The 24,967-nt window shown below is 40.0% G+C and overlaps 1 protein-coding gene across 1 annotated transcript in view; it reads left to right on the top strand.

Moving 5' to 3' along the window:
- The window catches only part of LOC108896682 (cadherin-18-like), a 121,111-nt gene that overhangs the window by 48,242 nt on the left and 47,902 nt on the right, over positions 1-24,967 (top strand). Inside the window, 2 exon segments of the mRNA XM_018695908.2 lie at positions 4,646-4,940; positions 8,523-8,642. Coding sequence (XP_018551424.2) covers positions 4,646-4,940; positions 8,523-8,642 — 415 coding nt within the window.

Below are 24,967 nucleotides of genomic sequence, written 5' to 3'. Positions count from 1 at the left end.
ATATTTTGCAAATTGATAATAGGCCATTGCAGCAGCAATAACTATATAAAATGTATATAGTGGAGACACTGCAGACATATAGCTGGTGTCTTGGTCATAGCCTCAGTTATCTCTCTGACACCGTCAGCTGGTTTTAACTCTTCATATCACCAGTAGTTTCAGCTTTAGCCGTGCCCATTCTCACGACTAGCATACAGTTCTCACCTGACACCGGAGTGGAGAGAATTGGAGCGACTAACACTGCCTGTCGCTCTGTGCTCCATTTTCCTTAAGCGTCTAACTCCACAGTTTTATGGTTTGGTCATTTTAAGACAAGATGTTGCTCTGTTGCTCCTGCAGTGCTGTGTGTGTGAAGTGTGAAGCAGCTAAAAAAAAAAACAACAGGAACAACTCAACCACTCACGTTCTGTGAGTTGAATCAGGGGCTTTTCAACTGATGCATCAAATAGTTGACATTTAGGGGGCAGCCCTTGACCTTGCGGTATCTTCACATCTCACTCAGGTGTAAAAAGGAAGCTCTAAGTTCAACAGAAGTAGTGATTTGATTTATATCGATATATATGTCAATATCGACCGATATGAAAAATCATATTTTATCGCCCAGCCCTAAGGTCATCTGTAGGTCTGTCAGTTTGTTGTGGAGTTTTTCTGTCCTATAGTAACCAAAATCTATCAGTGTGGTTTTGCGGAACTAACTGTATCCATTAAAGAGAGAGCTGCACTTGAGAACTGCACGAGCTCCTGATACCAGATACAGATTACTGGCTTTAATTTCTTCTCTGACAGACATTTGCCACCCTTTATGTGAATGGGCTTACTGAATATATGAGATATCCATGTGTGTGTGTGTGTGCGCGTGTGTGACATAAATCACAGCGGAGGCTGTAGACTTGGTTAGCTTTAGGTTTAGTTAGGATAAAGACAAGGTTAATCAAGTAGTGGTCATGGTTAGGGTCAGAGCAAAGTCTCCAGGAAAAGAATGTAAGTCAGTGTCATGAAATGTTTGTGTTCTGTCAATTCAGCACTGACTTGATGCCATAATTCCAAAGCATAACAATAAGAGCTGCAGCCAAAATGAGAGGCTCTCTCCTGCCCTGCATCCAGGACCCTGCCCACATATTCTGTATGTGTGTGTGTGAGACTGCCAGTCTGTGTGTGTGTTGGAGAGATCAGTTAACTAATCGCACCCTGTTCAGGGAATACACGTGCTGCCAAGAATTAAGGAGAGCTGCAGTGAGTATGTGAGCTTGATGTCTTGCCAGGCAAGTGTGTAGTGGTGTGTGTACAGGCTCTGAGTGTTGTCAGGCGTGATTCTGTGTGTGCTCAGATTTTTTTTGGTGAGCACTGTACCGTAGCCAAACATGGCACAATCAGTCTGACACTCTCCGTCTGACAAGCTGGTGAAGGCTGATAACTGTTTGATGTATGATTCATTTAGCTCCTCATACTCACAGAAATATATATTTACATCGGGGACCTCTACCTCCGTCTCTCTCCGTCTTCCTCAGGAATACAGCAGCAGGCTTCTGAGACTCTTTGGAATGTTGTTTAGATGAGGAGACAGGTGATATACTCAGTGATGCATGTCCATGATAAGACTGTAAAAACATTTTATGATAGGAAGCTGGCATTTTCATTCGCTTATGTAATGTCTTATCATTGGTGGCATGAAAATCAATTTTCAGGTTGTGCAGGAAAGGAAGGATTTATGGAGTTTTGCATTCATATCCTTTGTGTGCCAATAAAAATATTTTTTTCAAACATTTGTAAGTGTCATAGGTGGGTCTAGGGTGGCAGTAAGTAGGACTACACCAAGCTCCATGAGAAGAGTAATAGCTCCACAGTAGTACCACCAAGAAATGATCTGACCTTTGACAATAAAATCTTCTCTCTCTTTTTTTTATTTACCTGTTTCCAACATTTTCCTAATGATCTGCTCCAATAGTGCCCCCAATAGCTGTTTAAACCTTTAAAGCACTGGAGTCACCTCACTGAGTCCATGTTTCTCATTGTATTTAGTTGTTTTTTCCCCTCTGTCTTTTTTTGTACTCTAGCAGTGTAATGAAATGCATAGTTTCAGGGATCAGTAATCATGAGAGCTGGTTTAGACAACTCAACTTGAGTCCACTGCTACTCTGACAAGAAGTACTCTTCTCACTGCAACACATATCCAAAATACCCTTTAACTATGGTGGCATACTTAAGCCCTCAGCGCTCTGCTCATTCTTTTGCTGCATGCCTGCACACACCTCTCTTCTGAAAGCTACTGTATGCTGCTGCTTGCTGCCACTGCTGCTGCTGCCGCCACCCACTGCTCCCTTGTGGGGATTGACAAGGTCAGAGCCTGGCAAACATTAATGCCGTACATATTCTACATTCACACAGTAATCTTCTCCATGTTAGCTGACTGACTGTACTGCTGCTTTTCACTTCATGTTTTTATTGACAAATAAAAAATTAATCATCGGGATTATTTTTAACAGCATCCTCACTTTACCTTTAGTGCCTGAAACTTTTGCACAGTACTGTAGATCCAAAATGAAACTGACAAAGGGACAGGACCATGGACAGCTCCATGGATTTATCAGTACACAGCACAGTTAGACTCCTGATGTTTCAGGGCTAAATACAAGTGCCCTGTTAATATAGACATGATGTGAAGTGAGTTATTGGACTAACTGAGAATTTGAAATGATGATGGTATTGGGGTAAAAGTCCTTTTGCTTATTGTTTTTAGAGCTTGCAAATGCATTGTTTCCCATTTTTCTCATGCTACTATGAACTGAGGAACAAGAGAAAATCCACATATAAAGGCCTCATTACACTACTACATTCAACACTGATGTTATATCAGCTGGATGAAGTATATCTAATCAGAGTGAAACCACCTTATCATGTGTCAGCTCTCATGGTTAGTGATGGAGCTTAGTGTAGCATGTCCTGTAAAGCCCACCAGAAGGGAATTAACCTGTTTAAATTAATGACCGTCACTTCCTGCCCACCCACATGCTTTTTGCTTCATATTTCACACCCTCACAAGTCTTTGTTCTCCTAGTCAGAGAGACATGCACAGGGGGGAAATACTTTAGCCTCAAAATGTCAGTTACTGCTCCTTCCTCACCAGCTGCTACTTAGAAACACTGTTGTTTCATGCTGCTGTATTTTTATCCTCCTCCCCCTTGTCTTCTTCTGTCTCCTCTTTTTGTTTTAAATGTTTTATTTCGTGCCAGGGAGATGGATTTTCTTTGTCTTCACACTACAGCGTTGTTCGAGCTCATACTGGCAGTGTATTTCTGTTCTTTTCTCTATGCTGCTCATCGTGCCGTGTTGTCTGTTTCTGTTTCATTTTATGGTGCTGACTGTGTCAAGATTTGCCTCCTTTGACTCTTTGTTCTCTCCAACAATATTTTGGAAAGCAGGGTGTGAGGAGGCATTCGGATTGTTAGCATATCCACCATGTTCCTCATGCCCTGAATAATATTCTCCACCTTTGCAAAGCAAATGCACATGCTCAAACAGGAGAGTTTTTCCTCTGGGGATGTGCATTTTGAAGGTCTTTTCTTTCTTGAAACACACAAGTGATTTTAGGGTGAACCAGAAGTGCGAGGGTTGGGGAGACGTATAAGTGATGTCACCAAACCCCCCCAGAAGATTTAAGAATCTGAGAGGAAGAAAACAAACAAGTAACTGTGCCACCTGCACAAAAAGTATATAATATACCAATCTGTCTATCGAGGATATAAATCCTCAATATGTTCTTAAGAGGATAGCAGGCTGACTTTGTAATTGTTTTAATGTGGCTGTTAAAATTCAAGTCAGAGTTCATGACCACACCAAGTTTTCTTGCACTAGCTGAAGGCATTTTACAAAGTAGGGTTGAGACCTTACAACGTCACAGAGAGAAACCCAGCAGTTCCCATGATAAGCAGGCATTTGATGACAGTGTAGAGGAAAAACTGTCCTATAACAAGAGGAAACCTCTGAAAGAACCACACTGCCTTGACCGGTTGGTTTGAGAGGAGAGAAATGGGGGAGGAAGGGAGGAGAAAGTGTGTGTGTGTGTGTGTGTGTGTGTGTGGGTGGGTTCAGGAACAGCTGGATAGTAAACAGCAGCTGTAGTTTCAGTCCCTGCAGAATGGACTGAGTCAAGAATAATTTGAGATAAGACTCAGCATTTATGTTGTTATGGTTGAGTTTCATGAAGCCTAGAGCACACTGGTAGAGCTACAAAGTCAACTGCCTCACCATAGACCTGTCAATCACACTGAAATACTATCTATTAGGGTTTGTCACTTTCACTTTCTCTGGTACTTTTCGGACGACCTCTCTCTCTTCATCCTTAATTTGCTCATGTTCAGCTCAGGATGGACTGCATGTTGGTGAACACGCTCTGTCACACTCTACTTTTTCCATTTCCTGTGACACTAACTTGTTTCAGACACTGAACCTTTTGTACAGCCTGCCACACTCCTAATCCTCCAGTACTCCTGCTTCTCCTTCCCTGATTGGATAGTTGTGCCTCTCATTGCCTGCTCCTCACCATTAACTGACCACTCATGCTGACACTTGGCTATTACTCTGTATTATATACTTGTCACACACTTTACTGCTCCCTCCCTCACTCATTTTCTCCCTGCATCTCCAGCTCCACTCCAACTCTGACAAGGGCGATGGCTCTGTGCGATACATCCTGTCTGGTGAGGGGGCCGGGTCTGTCTTTATCATTGACGAGACAACGGGTGACATCCACGCTGGCAAGAGCCTTGACCGTGAGAGGAAGTCCCAGTATGTCCTACACGCAAGGGCCATCGACCGGCGGACAAACCGCTCACTGGAGGCAGAGTCAGAGTTTATCATCAAGGTCCAGGATGTCAATGACAACGCTCCAACATTCCCTGATGGGCCGTTCTCAGCCACTGTGCCTGAGTTGTCTGATATTGGTAAGACAGGAGCCTTACACAGCCTCTAATAACAGACACTGACTTAGTCACAACACACAACTGGAGCTAACAGTATAACCATTGATAACGCCTCATTTAAGTGTCCTGGTAAGCCATGATAGTGAGTCATCATGCACAGTACCAGACCTGATATGGGCTCAGATACTCAAAATGTCTATAGACCATAAAGTCTGTTTACCTTAAAACTGAATGGTAGGTTTTTATTGTTCTTAGGTTTTTTGGTTTTTTACATTCAGTTTGCATAATATAACAAGTGCAAAGTCATTTGGAAAACTGAAAAATAATCTGTTTTCAAATGAACTAATTTAACAAATTGTTAAATTCTAGAAAATTATCTGTTGTTAAAAGATAATTGTAGAATTTACAATCCATGTGATAACAGATATCATTAAATGTTAAAAAAAATCTTGTCATTTATAAAAGATCCTCTCACACAGTATAAGTAGGTTCAGCTATTTTAACCTGAGAAAGTGAAACAATGGTGAAAATACTCCTTTTAAAAGTATGTGTATCACTGACACCTGGGTACATTTAGAACACATTTTTAATTACTTTAAGTCAAAGACATCACACTGCTGCTAGCCAGAGCTGCTAATTCTACAGGACGCTCAGTCAGAGTGCTACAGTACAGAGCCGTGCTGGCATGTATGGAGAATGGATTGTGCAGAGAATATCTGCACACTCAAGAAAACCTTCGCTCATTTGCTTGTGGATTTGGCATTATGCAGATGTATTACATACTTGTATACAGCGGCCCCTAAAGATAAAACAAAGAGTAAAAGCACCAACATTAAAAGAAATGTGCTCCAAATCCAAAAATGTTACAAATACATGAAAGGACAAAAAGAAAAGAAAGAAACGAAAAACTCTCTCCAAATCACCAATAAGTCAATAGTAAAAAAAAAAAAAAAAAAAAGTATTGTGATTTAACTGCTGTAATTTTGCAAATGCCAAAACAGATTGAAAACACATATGAACATATGAGAACTTATGTGAAATGATGATGTGATGAATTTAAATGATTCTACGAAAATATGAAATCACAAAAGAGAATAAAAGCAGCTAAAACACTAGAAATACTCCAGGCTGGTGCTGGGTGGATTTTTAGTGTTTGTACATTTTCTGAACTTTGATTATTATTTTTTGTTTGTTTGTTGGTTTCTTGGTTTTGATCCTGTATGTGTTTTGTCCTTCAGGGACACCAAACATGTCACCTGTACTTTTTTAAAAAATGATTCACAGTGTTTGTGCTGCCACAGAGATTAGTAGGCAGCCCATCATCACTCCCCATCAGCAACGTGACTTTGTAAAAACAGACAGCCAACAGGACAGGGAGACCAGCTGGATTTGTAGCAACATTTCACTCATTTCACAGATGTCTGCTTTTACTTGTTGCTCCTCAGTTCTTGTCTTTGTGTATGTCTGTTTAAATGTCATTTTCTTTCACACTGTCTCGCTCTCTCTCCCTCTTTCTGAGTCTCTTTCATCTCTTTCAATGGCTCCTCTATCTCTCTCTATTTACTCCCATTCACCCAGTCTGCTCTTCATCACCTACACTGCCCATGTCTCACTCATTTCTGAACCTCTCTGCTTTCTCTCAGTCATTCAGTCCTCTCCTGTCTCTTTCTCAGTTCTTTTAACACTTTTCTGTTACTTACTTATTCTCTTTTTTCTCCTCAGTGACTTTATTACTTTTCAAGGTGTAAATGGGTTTATAGGATAAAGTCAGCAGCAGACAGTGTAGAAACACATGAGCTATGTAAACAGTCAGATCACTGGAGTGAGGTTTATCTGATTGTGAGTGTTATTTGTCAGTCTATGCCTCTGAAATTGTGAGCTCTGTGTCAGGCTGTATGTCAGATATGGTCTGTAACAATGTAACAGTGCTCACCATGTAAAGTGTGGTCCCTGTGTAAAATCACTGCAGTTCCTGTTAAATGTGCTCAGTATGAAAAGCAAGGTGCTCTTCTTGTTGGGTGAGCAGGTTGAGGGGCCGTGGTGAATTTGAGCAGTGGTGTGATATCTGAGGACCAGTTCACTGGTGATAGCAGGAGGTAACAAGAGTGTTCAACATTTTGCTTTGTTTTTTAGTGCTGCATCAACTTATATAATTTATAACATAAATATAAATATAATATAACTTAAAGATTCCTTCTAGACATGTTCAGATATTTATATTAAAATACTCTGCTTTGAATAATTATTAATCATCAATAACAATTTGTGTCTGATGTGGTTCCTGCATTAAAAAGTTCAATTACCTTGCTAGACATTAACAGCAGATAACATCTAAACTTCCTCCCTCACATGCAAAATCCATAATCTATGAATATGCAATTCTTTTTAATTTCAAAAGTTTAACTCTTGCATAAAATATGTCTCCTACATCAAAAGTCCACTCTTGATGCATATACTCTGCAGACTTGTGCAAGTTTCCTGTTGGACCAGGATGCTCATAGGTACACACCTGAAACCCAGATTTCATATAAGCACAAGGAAACGTTCCTGTTTCAGCAGAAGAATTTGAAAACAGCCTTCTTGTGTCAAACTCTAAACATACAATATTCTGCACAGTGAGGGTCAAACATCCAAGAGACCAGAACACATGTATGAGTGGAGGCTGACTAAAACCTGCAACTTCCACCTGCACTAAACCCCAAAGTGCAACAGTATGAGTTTTTATGTTATTGTGTTCAACATCTTAGCACCACTAAGTGCTGTATGTGCTAGCTGCTAATATAACCACATTAACTGACTCCGACATCAGATATTCATCTGGCACATAGGTACAACACAATAAGAAAGTTATTTGTCATTTACAAAAGAAGAATTAAACACAACAGGAACCTTAATTTAACATGACTAACATTTTATCCTGCTGTTGCCATGAGAACAAATGCACCGCAGGTCTACCTTGATGAATGAGGTGGATAAAAGCTTTGGCTTCTCTTGTCTGCTGCTACATGGTCAGGCTAATGGGCTGTGGCTCTGTACAAGAGCACTGCTGACAACACACTGTGTTTTACTGCAGCTCATACGATGCACTCGGGGAAGTCAAGTTTGTCATATTTGCATAGAAATACAGTATTTTAATACCATTAAAGAAAATAGATAGTGGCTTGGTTTTCATTTCAGATTGTAATCGGAGGCTGGTACATCAGCTGTGACAGCAGCATTATGTTTAGTGTTTGGGCTCGCTTGTGATCCAATGTGTTTGGGAAGACTGTTTAATACTAGGATCAGATACTAGGACCAGAGTCACATTTAAAAGTGAAGTCAATTTAATGAAAGCTACCCTGTCAAGAGGTGACAATACACATTTATGTTAAGCACACAGAGAGAATTATGTAGAACCATAAGAGAATCTTGAGTCAAGGTCGGCTCACAGACTTTTTTTAAAACATGTATCATGGGTCAAGAAGTCACTTTCTGGCCTATGAATCATGTTCCTGTGAGAGCTAAAGATGTAACCATTTGTCAGTATTCATAACCACTTCTTCTCTTTATTATGGTCAGTGCTAATCACCATCTGATCACTCATTATTCATCTCTTCTCTGCAGGTACCTCAGTTTTCCAGGTGGCAGCCTCAGATGCAGATGACCCAACCTACGGGAACAGCGCCAAGATAGTTTACAGCATCCTGGAGGGACAGCCCTACTTTTCTATTGACCCCAAGACAGGTAAAACCATCTCTTTGTTTACTTCAACTTATCTTAACTGCTGCCCAGAGACCGTTCAAACAGAAAAGGAACGAGGGAGCACCTCACACAAGCAGTCCTGTGAACGAGCTAATGATGCCAAGAGCTGGGGAAAGCTCTTTGATTTTTACTTTGTTGTTCGAGTCCATTAAATGTTTGGGGAAACTATAATGAAGTAACTTTTCAGACAGTGTTTAATGATGCAGGTGGTGATTTCTGGTAAACTGCTCTCAGCACTAGAGCCAAATCTGTGTACAGGTGACAGAGGCCCTTCAAACGACAGCCTCCACCTGGTCCATTCTTTTTGGTGAGAGAGCAGGTGCAGTGCAGGTTGTTTACTTTGTAATGCCCAACGTTTTTCAGGAAGCCCTGCTGGTTTCTGTGTGTTTTTCCTCAGGAATGCACAGATATGTAGACTGAAGGTAAATAAGTATCAGGCAGAGTATTCATATTAGCCAAATATTCACCTCCAATGTTTTTAAAATAGTTATTGTAGCAATTAAAACCACCTGGATCCTACAGGGAAAGGCTGCGGTCAGATAAACAATACCCAGAGATGAGATATTCAGATTGTAGAGTCCAGTTCACCAGAAGATACCTTTTAAATCTGAATATGAGTAGAAAACCACATAATGTGTCAGTATTTCAGAGTGAGAGGTGAAAGCATCCCTCTATGACAGAATAAACTGGGCCTCAGATTCGATCTTACCACTGATCTGTCTTTTATCTACAAACAAATTAAGAACTTAATTAGAATTCAGTCATTTTCAAAATATTTGTAGGTGGTCAGGACCACACCACACATAAGATATTCCTGCAGCTGGTATTTCAAAATGGTTTGTTTTGGCATAACACAAAAACAGCTGCATTATTTACTTCATATTGGATTGGTGAGGCATGGCATGAAATAATAATTATTTTGACACACTTGAATATTGTGCATCAAGTCATTTGATTTGCTAAATACGTGGCATGTCTCGTGTAATGTCTGGGATTTCCCCAGCGAGTCTCTGTTCAGTTACATCTGAGTGAGCACTGTCTCCTCAGATGTAATTCTGTGTCACTAAGATGCCTTGGTGGCCTAGAGGTAAAGGTGCTGCATGAACCATAATGTCCACGATGTCTCTCTCCTTATTTACTCTCATTGCTTTACTGTCATTGTCCAAATATGGACAAAATTTTGGGAATTCTTTAATTGCAGTCACACTACGATTATCTGGACTTTTATGAGTGATGTAGTTATGCAGAAATTCAGCAGTAAATATGAAGATTCCCCATGATCTGATGAGTTTGTATTTTAAACATACTTGCTATTATAGACTATGATTACATACTATAACAAAAAAGAAAAAGAAGACCTGGATCAGGGCAAGTCTGTAACTTGTAATAACAGTATATATATATTTTAGAAGTTTATTATTCCTTATGCTAATTCCATGAGAGACACTATTTGCACGTCATAGCTCCTACTCTTCTTCATAAACCAGATTATTACCTTCCACTTCTACTCGCCTCAGATCTAAATATACACTGTACAGCCTCAAAGGTCTCACCAGAATTTTAATTCACATACAGTGACACATGTCAAGACAAAGGAGCATCACAGATGAAATATGCGACAAGTTCACTGAACTAAGCACAGTGCAAAGTCAGAAAAGAGACTCTGGATGAAATAAACTTCCCTCCACACATACCACCCACACCCAAACAAAAGCTTTTCCAGGTATGATACGATAAAAGGAAAGGCCTCGTAGACACAGTGCACAGAGAATATCAAAGTAAGAGTGTTTTCCAAAGCATCTTCCATTCAGTGTGAATGGAATTAACTGGAGACAGAAAACATTTCAGCACACAGGCTACGTTATCTGCATGGTCTGTGTTTATGTGTGTGTGTGCTTTCTGTATACGAAGACAGCTTCACAGAGACTCACAGAGAGATTGTCTGAATGTGAATGGAGTTATTTTTGCTGTGCATCATTTCATTGATATTTATGTAGCACTTACTGTGGTCCCAATTGAGTAGAATAGATGTTTTGTCTATTTACTGTTACTTAAAAATATACACACTGCATCTAGAACAACAGTTTTCTTTCCATTCAGTTTAATGACAATAAGGTAGCATCATGCTTGTTTGGCTAGTACAGTGCAACTTAATTCATAATAATATTCTAGAGGCTTCATTCCCTAATGTGTCGACAGCAGATATGTGCCCTGAAAAGCAATGGAACTCTTTCTTGTATAGTGTGGATAAAACCTACATGACATCCTGAGTCATGTACAAACTTAGTGATATATTTTGGCAACTATAGTTGCTGTCAGGTTCAAAGGGAAAATAAACCTTCATCATCATTAAAGTGAACCTCAGCCCAAAATCTTTGGAGTATCAAGCATTCACCCACTGCAGACATGAAAGGAAGCTCTGAAAAGTTTGTAGCTTGCTTCTTCATGGAAGATGCCAATTGTAGTCAGGCTGGATTCACAGTAGTTTGTGTGGCTTCCAAAGTTTCCCCCATTTTTTATGGTGGATAAAAAAAAACATATGCAGAAACTTCTCAAACAACATCTGCAAGATTATCTTTTCTGCTGTCAGCATTCTCAGAAGACTCATATTTTTCACAGCTTTCATATTGATCCTCCCACACACACACCTTGTGAGGAAGTGTGTGTGTTGATTTGTATATGATAGAGTGCCCACCTTCTGTTCAGTTTGTGTCTGGTCAGTGTGTCAGAGTTTGAATGCATCAGAACCGGAAGACAATGCAGGTTTAGCAACAGCAGTCTATGTGTACTGCAGGCTTTGACTGGTTCTTGTGTTGGTCTTTGCATTGTTGAGCACATACCTGCAAACCTTCACAGTTCTGCCCAAGTTAAGGTCAGATTGAATAGAGACTACCAGAGGGGTCCCACTGGGACTGCATTATGTGGAAGAACCCTCAGAATGTCTTGCCTGAGTCTACAAGTCAAAAGGAGTCAGAACTGATCACAAACCATTCAACACCTTAAGATCTTAGCTTGTATCCCCAAAAGACAGGAACAGCTCTGAAGTGAAGACTAAAATAGAGCATGGCATCACATGCGATCCCTGTGGAGAGCACCAGACTAAAACTGCTCAGCTAGGAAGAGATCAAAGTCACTGACCAGGACTCAGTGCCACATGGCACACAGGCTGACGCAGTTATTGCTGAGCCTTTTGCAAGCAACAACTAGAAGTGACAAAACTGATAAATAAACGCAAAGCCTAAGACATCCAGATGGTAGTCAAACAACAGACAGGATGACACAAACACAGACACCAACATACAGAGAAGCACAAAGGACACTGAGCAACATAGACAATTTGACAGAATCAATACTAGCTTTACCTGTGTTGACAGAACATCAAAACTGTGCCAGTGCAGAAGCCAATGCTCAGTGTCCTTAGTGACCACAATAACGGGATTTGGGTCAGCATCACTCAGCTCCAATTTTTCAGAGGGAGATTAACATCCATGCAGGTAACAGTACCAAAGACTGGAGCTAGACCAATTCTGGTCGGGAAAAAAGGTGCCACAGGTTAGCAACTGTTACATAGGCTCTCCTTAAAGCTTTTAGAATGAGGGGATCCTACAGCACATTATGATCATCTTCATGTTAATTCTTCTGGTGCCACAGGAAAGTGGTTACAAAAAGTAGAAAGTTTTGACTAGTTTTAACTGTCTTCAGAGATGGGTACAGAGTGGAAATTGGTACAAGCCTCTGACTGATCAGAACCACTGACCACTAAGCTCCTGTTATTTGAATGCCATTCACTCACTTATTAATCTCAGGCATTTTCAATGTGTCTTTTTTTCTATAGGGTAGTCATCACTTGGCAAAAAAAGTATTATTTATCTAAAGCTTTTTGCTTTCAAGTAGCTATTCTTCATTTCTAATCTTATTTCAAGTGTGTGTTGTCTCCAGAAAAATTAGCAAAAATTAGTAACAATTGCTTTTAGAACATGTCCTTATTTGCAAAATTGTGGAGGAGTATCACCAGCAGCAGCAGTGTCTGTGTCAGTGATGATATCAATACACACCCCTAAAGCTTTAGAATGTGTTAGAGAGCAAACCTGTGTAAACAAGAACTACAACCGACTGAAGCTATGTATTGATGTTTTTAGATATGTGAAACATTTTCTGAATTCATCACCACAGCTCTGTTGGAAACATCTCATCTTTATTTCATCAGTCATCCACAGGAGTAAGGAAGCACCAGACAGCACAATGCACCCACAAATCCAAGGTTCGTGGGTGTTGTTTTTTTATTAAACTGTTTTAGGCAAGATATTTCCCTTGGTGGGAGGTTAGACAATAAAAACCTCAGACTAAATGGGCAGAGCACCAGATGCCCTTCCCTCTCTCACCACAAAGATGTGTTCCCTACTCTACCTAGTGTTCTAATACACCATTTCCCCATCTCCTTCTGCTCTTCCCTCGCCCTCCTCCCATTATTCTCATTTGCTCTCCTGTCTCCTTGATAGCAGAGGATTGCTTCCCACCTAGAGGGATTATGTGATTTGCTCTCTTTTGAAGAAGTAGTGCTACTTAGGAATAAAACGTGATTTAGCAAGAGGATCCACTAGGAGTCCAGTGCAAAGTCAGGCATAGTTAATGTCCTTGTCTAGGTGGTCTACAGAGACTCCCACTAGGCAAGGTCAGCCATGAGAGCACGTACACACTAGCATTCCCTCTTCTTGTATGTCTGTCTCAGCAGCCACTCTGTGTGTGTGTGTGTGTGTGTGTGTGTGTGTTCTTGTACTTGCTACATTGTGAGGACCAGCAAGTTTTTAACCAACAAAGTGAGATAATTTTTGGGAAGTGAGGACATTATGGCCGGCCCTCACTTAGTTTCCATTTCAATCATTTACTGAGGCTATATAGATACTAGCACAACAGATTGTCCAGGAGCTAACCAATGCCCTGACCCAGATCTAGGTGGACATCTCCCGGGACACCATGCCAGCATGCCCAGACATTGCTGGGAGTCACATTATGAGTTACTGTGATGAAATTCACACAAGTTGGATCAGCCTGCGGTTTCAGTTTTTTACTTTTGTGAGATTTTGAATCCAGCTCTCAGTGGGTCGACAGTTTAGATCTGGGAGGATTTTTCAGGCACTTGTAATGCAGCATTTTTACATTGCTATATTTGTTCATCAGTAAATATGTATATGTATAAACACATGCAAGTACTAAATATTTCTTCCACCGCTGAGAAATTGAGAAAACTCTGAAGGGTGACAAACTTGCAGGCAGCACTGTGTGAGCAGGAGCTGTTGAAACAACAACAACAACAAGAGACCAGGTAAATAATTTTTTTTTTTTTTTCTACACTCAGAAGAAAATGGTGGTCGGATATGGCTACTCCCTGAAACGAAAAATGCTGTCAAGTGTTTGTGAGAGTGAATTCAACAGCTACAACAGCAACAACACAATTCATAATGTTACTAATTGTTTGAGCACACAAAAATGTATTGAAGGAACATATTAAGAGTCGTACAGTGAATATAAGTGAAGGCCAGCTCATTATTATTCATGGTCAAATGTGCATCTGAGTTTTCACTCACCTCACTAAACATCTGTAACACAAGTCTAAGTCAGCATATGATGTAGAGATGCATCGTTAGTTACTCATTAAGGCTTTGTGTGTCTAAGTTTGTCGTAAAGTTTTGAAAAATGCGTTCCGTGTTTTAGCCATTCATCAAGCTAGCAGCAGTAGACCTAAGACAGCCAAGTCTGTATTTCCCTTATATCTGAACCCAAGAGCTATTATCTCACAACATTTTAGCATTCCCGTGCATTCCCATATCAAGGTCTGAAATTACAGATTGGCCGAAATTACCATGAAAAGTTTACGTGGGGCAAGCTGATATTTAGCTGTTATAATGAAAGCCTATCCTCCCAAAGTCAGGGCAAGCCACAGACAGGAATGAGTATCTTTAGGATTTTATCTTTATCTTATCCAGATACATATCAGTCTGGCTCATGATGTAACTGTGTTGGTATTTTTATTACCTGTTATTAATCTGTCATTGTAACAAAAGAGCTAATTCAGAACATTAGAATTAGCCTAATTTGTGTTTTAAATACAATTACTATTTTAGAGCAAGTCATTATTGGTAAGAAATCTCTCAGTAAATACATCCAGTATGCAGCCCCACCCTGGGCTGAGAGCAAAGGATACAGATGAAGCATGCCACAGCTGGCTGGATAACTCCACAGCTAGCTGCAATGGATCTGATGAAGATTACCACTCCTCATTAACACCATCATCCAGTGAATATGAGTCTAAGTCATCCAGCCATAGTATTTCAGAGAAAGACTCTTGTTGCTCATCTTCCAGTGAACATGAAGACTTGGACGCTGAGAATCGACAAACCACAGCTAAAGAAGGAAGACGTAGGCTGCGAAGAAATGAAATGAGACCACAAATTGTTATCAAAACAAGCAAAAAAAAAAAAAAAAAAAAAAAAGACAGTTTAAGTCTTGAGACAAAGTCTATTTCTGTTTATATTGTAAAAAGCTCAATTCAAAGATGGCAAGACATTTGCAAAGAAAACACAATGATGAAACTGATTGCTCATGCTTTTAGTTTTCCACTTGGCTCCAAACAAAGGAAGACACAGTTGGAATCCCTTTGCAATAAAGGCGACTGGCAACATAATCTTAAAGTACTTGAAAAAGGAAAATTGGAGATAGTGACATGGAAACAGCTGTTCAAGAAGGCATCTGTTAAGGACTACCTGCCATGCTAACATTGTTATACAATGTTCAAGAGGACTGAAATCTGGAGACATGAGAAGTCATGTAGAGATAGGAGACAAAAAGAACAAGAGTACAAAAAGCTTCCTCACAACTCATCCCAATCAGGGAATCATCAGAGGGAATTCAAACTGTCATTCATAGTATGTTGCAAGATAAGGTAATCTCTCACATCAGAAGTGATGAGATGATATGCAAATATAGAGATGCATTGTTTGCAAGAAAGGGTCGTGAACAATCTCAACATAGATACATTGCACAAAAGTTGAGAGAACTGGGATGGTTTGTGTTGGCTGTCAAGTGTCAAAGGTCTTAAAGACATATGCAATCCAACAAAATTTGAGCTGGCAGTTAAAGCAGCCAGGAAAGTGTCAAACTACTGCTCCAACAATACAGAATATGGAAAGCCCTCTACACTGTGAAAACTGGATTTTCCCTCAAAGGGGCAACAGAGGCCTGGATTGGACGTTGTTTAATTATGTCATATATTTTAAGTGAAAAGAAGGCTAAGACGTTTAAGGAACTCCTCGATCACTCTTGGTCCTCTCGTGTCAACCACTGCATACAGCACAACGGAACAACAGAGGTGGAACAAGGAAGACTGTGTTCCTTTGACCAAGGATGTTCTTATCTTGGAGAACTACCTGAGGAAAATAGAGGACGAGGGAAAGGCAGAGCTGAGACAGCATGTAAGCACAACTTACAAAATATTAAATGAAAGTCTTCTTGCTCAAATATTAGTGTTCAACAAAAAGAGTGAAGGAGAATGCAGACACTGGCCCTGTGAACAAGGACATATACAAAACACTATCTCCGGTGGAAAAACGGCAGAGCCACAGGCTGACCTGGATTGTGACCTGTAGAAAGAGAGGCAGAAAAGTGCCCATTCTGCTCCTAGAGCACACCAAAAAAATGTATTTCCTTATATATACATACTGACAACCCGTATCTGTTTGCCAGGATTGGCACAACCACCAATATTCGCGGGTGTAACTGCCTCAGGAAATATGCTGGGGAGTGCAAGGCAAGCAACCCAGAACTCCTAAGGTTGACCAAATTAAGAAAGCATGTTGCTACCGTATGCCAGCTTTTGGACCTTGATCGAGTTGCTAATTTTATGGGACATGTCATAAGAGTCCACTGCCAAACTTCTGTTCGTAATGGAGCAGGGAGCAGAGGCCCTAAAAGGGAGGAGTCTGAAGACACTGGACTCTGCGGTCTTTGGTAAGCTAAAGACAATTTATAATTGTTTATTCTACTTTTATATTCTACTTTTTGTAATTGGTATAGTAGGTTTTGGTATATATTTTGCAGTAAATACACAGCATGCATTTTTGCAAGTTAGGTTTGTCTTTTGTGTGATTCATGTGAATTGATGTAGCAACAACAAAATTATCATTTTGAGGAAATTAGTTTTTCTCTCTTGGATTTCATTCTGATATCAGTACAGCACTTCTCACTATACTAATGCCATCTTTCTCAGGTGGAGAGGAGAAAATTTCAGCTGTTGAGAGATGTCCCAAGACAGCAACTAAGAGACCCCATGATGATGATGATGATGATGACAGTGACAATGGTGATGATGATGGGGGTAAGTGCAGGTGTTTTTAAAGTGTACAGCAGTCATTCTTAGCTCTCTGAGTTAGTCACATCACAGAAAAATGTAAAACTAACCACCCAGCTAAGTTTGAATGGTTAAAAAAAAAATCTGTATATATATTAAATCAGATTTCAAAATCATAACAAAATGAGGAACTCACAGGAGACACTGGGGTCATGTCCACTGAAAGCACTGAAACCATGCCCACTCGTACAGTGCAGCAAAGTGACAGTTAGCTCCCTGTTGGTTAGCCCTGTTAGCACCACAACCTTAAAAATAGATACTAGCAGCCTTGGAATTGTGCAGCTGTTCATGTTTGAGCCACCAGAGCCAGAGCCAAGTTCACGGCCTGAAATGTGTAGAAATTACAGTTTTGTTGAACAAATGGCCTGTCATGACTGTCTTTCAAGGACTCAAGAGACAAGTTGCACTGCTCTCCATCAATGTGGCTTCACTAAATTAATCCACCACCTCTTAATGCCTTTGAAAATTTAAATAAGGCAATGACTGGGCTGTTCTGCAAACTCTCGCATCCAGGGAATATGCATTTGTAGGATGACTACATATATAGCTAGCAAAACATTAAATAATTTTCAGTTGAGCAGAAGAAACGCTGATGCTAATGCAGTGCTGCTATTTATAACAGTTACAATTTTAGGGACGGGGTTATGCTGAGTGGTGGCTCCAGTGTGTCATCGGGCCACCATCTCAGACTCCTGAGAATTAAACTGAAAATCGGTGAAACAGTCTACAGTTTTCACAATGCAGTAACACATAGTTTACGGTCTCCAACATAAATAATGTGTTTAGAGACAGATCTCTCAATTTGCTTTACGCAGACACGACCCAAGGCAGCAACTAAAGGACCCAATGATGATGATGATGACAATGATGATCTTTCTCAGGTGGAGAGGAGCAGATTTCAGCTGCTAGAAAACCACCTGTTAAGAGATGACCCAAGGCAGCAATTAAAGGACCCGGTGAATTGTATTTATTAGGCCCGAGAACCAGTGTTATCATTCTTCTCATGATGATAAGATCGTATTTTTGAGGGCCTAAACATGCTTAAAAACTTTGCACATGCATCAGACCCGGCGAAAATTTACTTCTGATAGGGGTCTCATTCATCGGTGCGATAAAATGACTCCATAACGCACCCTTGGACATGCTCAAAACCGCCTTGCCATTGGGTTTAGTTTGTCCAAGGTGAATGAAATTCGGAGGCATGATGTAACATGCCAAGACACAACAAAAAGTCTCTTGACATCATGGCCTCAAACCCACATTTTAATTTGAAAATTTTGCTCATTTTTTGGCATTTGGGGACGTTGTATTTGATCAAATTCCTCCTACGGTTTTTACAGTTCTTATAGACCTCAAACTTGGTCAGGATATTCTCAAGGCCTTTGTGATTAAAAGTTAATAAAAGATTTTGTTTACGTTGAAGGGTGTGGCCACAGCACCTCAAATTTCCATTACTCGCCATGAAACAGGAAGTTGCATTTAAGTTGCTGTAACTCAACCATACTTTGTTCAATCAGCACCAAATTTCACAGTGATGAAAAGGGTCCCGACATGAACACACCCACATGTCAATATTCACTACTGGCAACAGGAAATTACATGTTTTAGATTTGATGTCCTGTTACTAGCAGGTTGATGTGATCCTCTTGAGACTTTGTCAAGAAAGCCTTAAGGACTTCATGATGCCTTATTGTGAAAATTTTTATGTTCTGTTTAAGGGCACGTCTGTGGCACCATGGCAAATATCAATGTTTTGCCATTAACCAGGAAGTTGATATAACTCACGCATACTTGTCTGATCTGCCCAAAATTTCACAGGTTTGACAACAGACCTGTCCTGAACACATCTACATTCCAGTATACAGATACAATCATAGTGCCACCTATTGGCAACAGGAAATGATTTTATCTGGGGATGGGACGGCCTTGCTGTGTCGCCATGGTGAAATTTTGATGCTTTGGCATTAAACAGGAAGTTGTTGTAACTCTCACATGCACTATCCAATCTGGCCCAAACATCACACATTTGCTAACAGTCATGTCCTGAACACATCTACATACAGTATCAGATAGTCATAACACCACCTATTGGCAACAGGAAATTATGTGTTTCATCCAAGTGTGTTGATCTGATTCACCTCAAATGTGGTCAGACAAGCATTAAGATCATAATGGTGACTGTGAGTCTTCATGGGACACCCTTGCTGCATCACCATGGTGAATTTTGATACTTCGCCATTAACCAGGAAGTTGTTGTAACTCCCACATGCACTGTCCAATCTTCCCCAAACTTCACATGTTTGCTAAGTGTCATGGTCTGAACACATCTACATGCCAATATTCAGGTATAGTCATAGTGCCACCTGATGGCATTAGTGCAGAATCTAATGGGTTAATAAACTAGCCATACTTAAAGGCTGTCATTATGTAAACCAGTACCAGGGGTACATAAAGATTGTTATGATTAACAATTATTTATAACAAATAAACAATTATTTTACAACTTGAAGTTGAAGAAACAGATTTAACAGCAGTAGTAGAACCCATGGTAGTTACACTTTTATATTCCCTTTTCAGTTGTGAAGAACTCAGCGCAGTTTCTCATGCTCATGTTTACGCAATATTTTTTTTAAAATCACATTTAATAATCTTGTAGTTTTGCTTCATGCATCAGGTGGAGATGAGGCCAAGGCAACAGATTTGCAAACTTGCAAAACAAAGCGAGTCTATATAGTCTATAGAAAGCATTGTGACATTATTGTTTTTCCAATAGAATATGTAAATAGATGCTTGTCTGCTGGGAGTACACTTATTGAAGACCTGGGGAATTTCTTTTCAATCTCCTTTGTTGTCTGATTTAGGTGCTCCAAAAAAACAAGCAAAGAGACCATGGTCGCACCAGGAGAGGACTGCAGTCCAGAGAAGGATGGCCAAGTTTATTTCGTTAAGGAGGGTGCCAACAAAGACTGACGGCCTGAATTGTATTGAGAAAGAGTCCTCAGCCCTACATACTAGAACGTGGAAAGACGTTAAGTATTTTGTCTACATTGAAATTATTAGAATCAAGAGAAAGCTTGTATTTTAAAGGGATTGTACTTCAAACCTGTTGGAAAGCTGATTTTATTTTGTGTTAGAGAAAGAGACAATGAGAATGAGACATGTGGAGGAAGGTACATAAAAGAGAGGTGAAAGGTGTGTTGGTCTGTGTTGGTTCATTTTAGAGCTACTTTCTTGCAGTGTAGTTTTGTGTTATATATACTATATACTATATTTTGGATAGATGCATATTAAAATTAATATCTATTCAAGGTGTGTGCACAGATGTATATTTCTTGTTATCAAATATTCTTTTGTTGCCAAGACTGAATAATCAGTTATGCAGTATTCATTGCACAAGACTCTAAGAAATAACGACAGCACATAAAACCATTCTAAATCACATTTACATTCATTAGTGTAAAGTGTTTCTGCATTCTGAGCAAAATCATGGTTTTGTAATTCATAGTTAAGAGGAATGAGATTTTTACCTGATCTGTTGCTATGCTAACAGTCCTGGTGCGGGCTTCAGTCTCTGTGCTGGTTTATGTGGAAAACAAGCAAAAGTAATTATAACATCGCAAAAATACAGATGTATGCAATTAGTCATGTGGGGCTTTACTGTTTTTCTGATACTGTAATCAGTTAATCTCCCAAATATGGGGCAGTTGAATATCAGAAGCACTCCCCAGTTAACAATTTGTAGTCTTTCAAAGTAAATTTTTGTTATGATTAAAATTGTTCTTCTAATGATGATTAAATGTTTTGGTTTACATTTGTAATTACAGATTATGCATAAAATGGTGTGCAAGTTGACCACTAAATAGGATAGGGGCAGGGTATTTAGGTGATTTTTCTAGGTAAAAAATATTAAAATATGCCAAAGTTATCCTCAATTAAGACAGATTAAGTCTACTTTAATTCATATTACTGGTGGAATACTATGAGTCAATAAAAACATAAAGTGAGTCCCAGGTCCTTGCTCAGTTGGTTAAAAACTTTTTCTTAAAACTTGGTGTTTCTTGTAATCTGCTGGTTCTCACTTTGTGGGTCTATTCACCTGGACCTCACCATGTAGTAAGTACAAGAGTGTGTGTGTGTGTGTGTGTGTGTGTGTGTGTGTGTGTGTGTGTGTGTGTGAATGCTAACAGAATGTTTAACATGGTGGTGTAGAGTGCTCAGACTGGCAGCAGATTAAAGCAGGTGGTTGGATTAATGAAATGTCGACAGAACTTTTAATGTCTAAATAGCTGACTTCAGATGGCTGCTGAACACAGGCACTGGCATCTAACAAAATTACAGTTAAGGTCAAACTTTTGTAAGGGATGTTCACACAACACTACTAAGATTGCCTTGTACGTTTGCTATGCAAAACATAGCTCTAGGCAGTTCTGGCAAAGTAAAATATGTGCAAATGATAAAAAAGTAATATAAAATTTAAGTGCAGCTTCGCTGTAATGACTTACTAAGTTTTCATTTAGACTAGATATGCTCTGATCACATCCTTTTATTTACTGTATTCAGTGAGGAAGATCTTCTCTCTTGCTTCTCTTTCTGTTGGGAATCCATGCTAAATAATCTGTCATTTCCTCTTTCCCACACTGTCATAAACCCCCTTTTCATTACTGACTGTCAACATATCTGGTTTGTTCTTCCTGTTTCCCGTGTACCACTCAGTCTGCTGAGGCTGTTCTTTAAATATCACTTTGTGAGATTGTTCTTTTTCTGCCTGCTACTAGTCATTTAGATCATGTCTGATTCCAGTAGGAATTGAATGAATGAGGAAGAGATCTTAGAGCAGGAACTGGCATCGCTGGCCATGATACATCTCCAGCAGGCACCAAGAACTGCAACACCTGCATTGCCTCTTGGCACCCCCCTGACAAATCACTACACCCCATCAGCTGGCACCTCAAAATATATAACTCTTGCCAGTGTCAGGATGAAAGCTTCTCTCCCTTTTTAGAAGCTGGAGTGCATCAATATATCTCTGCAGTGTAAACATCAAAAACGCCAGTGTCTGTCCTTGCTTGGTCATTTAAACTTTGTAATGTGCATAATTCCCCACGGCCTTTTCTTCAGCTCCCATCTCGAGCTCGCCTCCTCAGAGACCAAACCCTCTCCACACACTCCGATTAGATGAGGGATGCCACTCGGATTTTAGATCCTGGTCTGTCCTCCTTCATTACTGGAATGGCGTGTCATTTTTCTAAGATGATACTGGATATTGTCCATTCCTCTGACTCTCTATCATCATTATCCGTGGGTTTTAGGGGGTACAGTCAAGGCAGCTGATTTGCATATGGCTGGCCATCTCAGTTTTCTGTACTATCTTTATATTCTGCTTTGTTTGAGATTAAGCAGCATGCTATAGTCTGGGGTCAGTATTGGAATCACATACGCATTTCTGCTATTGTGTGACCATGCAGTTCATAAGAGATCTCACTTCATTATTGGTCACCCACAGTTTTATAATCACTGCATGTCATATTCCAGATCACATGAAGAAGAGGAAGAAGAGATCTTGTATCTCAATGGGACCTTCCTGGATAATTAAAGGATAAATAAAATAAATAATAAATGAATGTCATAGATTGGGGCCTGGATGCCAGCCCAGCTCCAACAGTCATTTCCCTCTATGCAGACCTAATCCTGTCCTAAACCACATGCCCAGAGGCAGTCTCCTTGAGTCTGCAAAATGAAAATGTAGTATTATATTTATATACCCTAAATTCACATGACTTTGCCTGGAAGATGTTTGGCTCATTCTTTCAGTACACATCTAAGCCTATTCTCATCACATCTGTTCATTTGCTATTGTAAAGCTGAAAAAAAGGAAAGCTTCTATATATTCACAGTCTGGTTGTGGGGATTGATCCTGGTTTCTCTGTTCTAGTCTAGTTTTAGAATTATTTAAAAATGTGAGACATAGCTAAAGCCTGTCATCCCAGCTTCAGTCGTTAGACTCAGCCTGTTACCTTTTTCATGCTTTGTAAGACACTGTCTGCTCAATAGGGCATGCTCAGTTGTTATCACTTGCACTGACTGAATCTCTGTCCACATTGTCCACCAAGCTGAAATTCCTAAGGCTCAAAAAAGCAACTGGTCCTCCATCTCAACTATTTTTGACACCTGAAAATCATCCTGTATCTAAATGCAGGTTTATTCATAAACTCAAGCAAGTGCTTCTTAAATATGATCTCTATGAGTTTCTGCTTCCTTTCTATAATGAGTGGGCAGCTGGTCATCTTCAGTATAGTCCACACATCTGAGCTGACTCCACTGTATTCTCTCAAAGAGCTGCAACAGCTGGTGTGGTTTCATGCACACAGCTATTAATTTTCCCTGTTGATCCACCTCAGCTCTAATGATTCTCCTGCAGATTAAACCCCATCCCTCTGACACCTATGACCCTTTGGCAATTATTGCATGTTAAAAATCCATCCCTTCAACCTCCAATAGACCTTAGCCTTTATCACAAGTTAAAAAAGACCTGTTCCTCTGGCCTATGATGGGCCTCTTAGCCTTCACTATAGGCAAAAGTCTGCTTTCTTCTTTTTTTGTAATCCTCAGTCTATTGAATTTTGTCACTTACTGCTGTTCTGCATCATGTATCTCTTTATCATCTGTGATTCCTATCTGTTAATAGGAGATAGGAATAATACATGTGCAAATATTTCTCTCTAGAATTAAATCACACACTGCATGGTAAGAGTGCTTTTTATTATTTTGGGGGTGTCATGGTTCAGAAATGAAAGGACTCAAATGCATGACACAGAGACATGAAAAGTTTCAAAACCGTTTCAAACCTTAATGTAGGCTCGGCAGATAGAAGCAGGCAGGGATCAACAGGAGGTGAAGTCAATTCGATTCTGAAATCGAAGAGAGCGAGCAGCGGTCAGCAACAGCCAGGTAGGAAAACCAGGGAATAAAAAGACAAAAGAACAGGCAAGAGGGAAAATCCAAAAACAAACAGGAGGTCAAAATAGGCATGCAAAACATGTAAGTGAGGTTTGAAAGCTATGGCTGGGATGGCTCAGTGGTAGAGTGTAAGTGGAAATGGACTGGTATACAAATGAGGATGTAAATGGGGAATGAGGAACAGGTGAGAAGGTGGGCGGCGAGGAGTCAGGTGGCTGGAAGGCAGGAAGGGCTGGGTTTACGGTGGGAGTGGCAGGGTCTGGAATGACAAGAGCGTTAATGATTCTTGGCGAGGCAGGCGGAGAATGAATGAATGAATGAATGAATGAATGTGACAGAGAGGATTCTTCCTATCTCCCCACCTCCCCACCGCATATCCAAGATGCATAAATCAGTGTTGTGTAATTGCTTCCCTCTTGTCAACCTCAATAAAATGTTATTATGCACTCTCTATTGATCTCACCTTATTGAAATTAAGATTTGGTGAAAGTTCACTTTTTCCCTATTTTGATTTCCTGCCATTGACCTGTTGTTACATGTTAATCAACTCCATCACTTCCTCTTTCCTACACTGTCAAAGTTCCCTTTTAGACATTTTTGTCCAAAGTCAACCTCAATAAATGCTCTCTTGATATATCTCTCCTCATCAGACTGTGATTTGTTCACATCAGCCTGCTATTGTTGTAGCATAGTTCTCCTTAGTGACAGCCTGCCTCTACAGTGCAAATAAATGGTAACTCCTTCAGTAACTTGATAAAAGGCCAGACTAAAACTTGTGTGCTCCCTGTAGCCAGTGTCTGTACTTAGCTGTGATCCAACTATAGTGGATTGATGCATTTCAAGTCAAGTCCTCCCCTGTTCTCATGGTGGTAGTTGTACCATGCATTTTTCATCAAGGTTGCAACAATAAACATGTAGTTACACCACTGGTGTGCCATCAGGATAC

This window comes from Lates calcarifer, linkage group LG4 (genome assembly GCF_001640805.2).
Source record: "Lates calcarifer isolate ASB-BC8 linkage group LG4, TLL_Latcal_v3, whole genome shotgun sequence".
NCBI classification, from domain to species: Eukaryota; Metazoa; Chordata; class Actinopteri; family Centropomidae; genus Lates; species Lates calcarifer.
The sequence above is the reverse complement of the archived record's forward strand: the minus strand, read 5'-3'. Positions and strand labels throughout refer to the sequence as shown.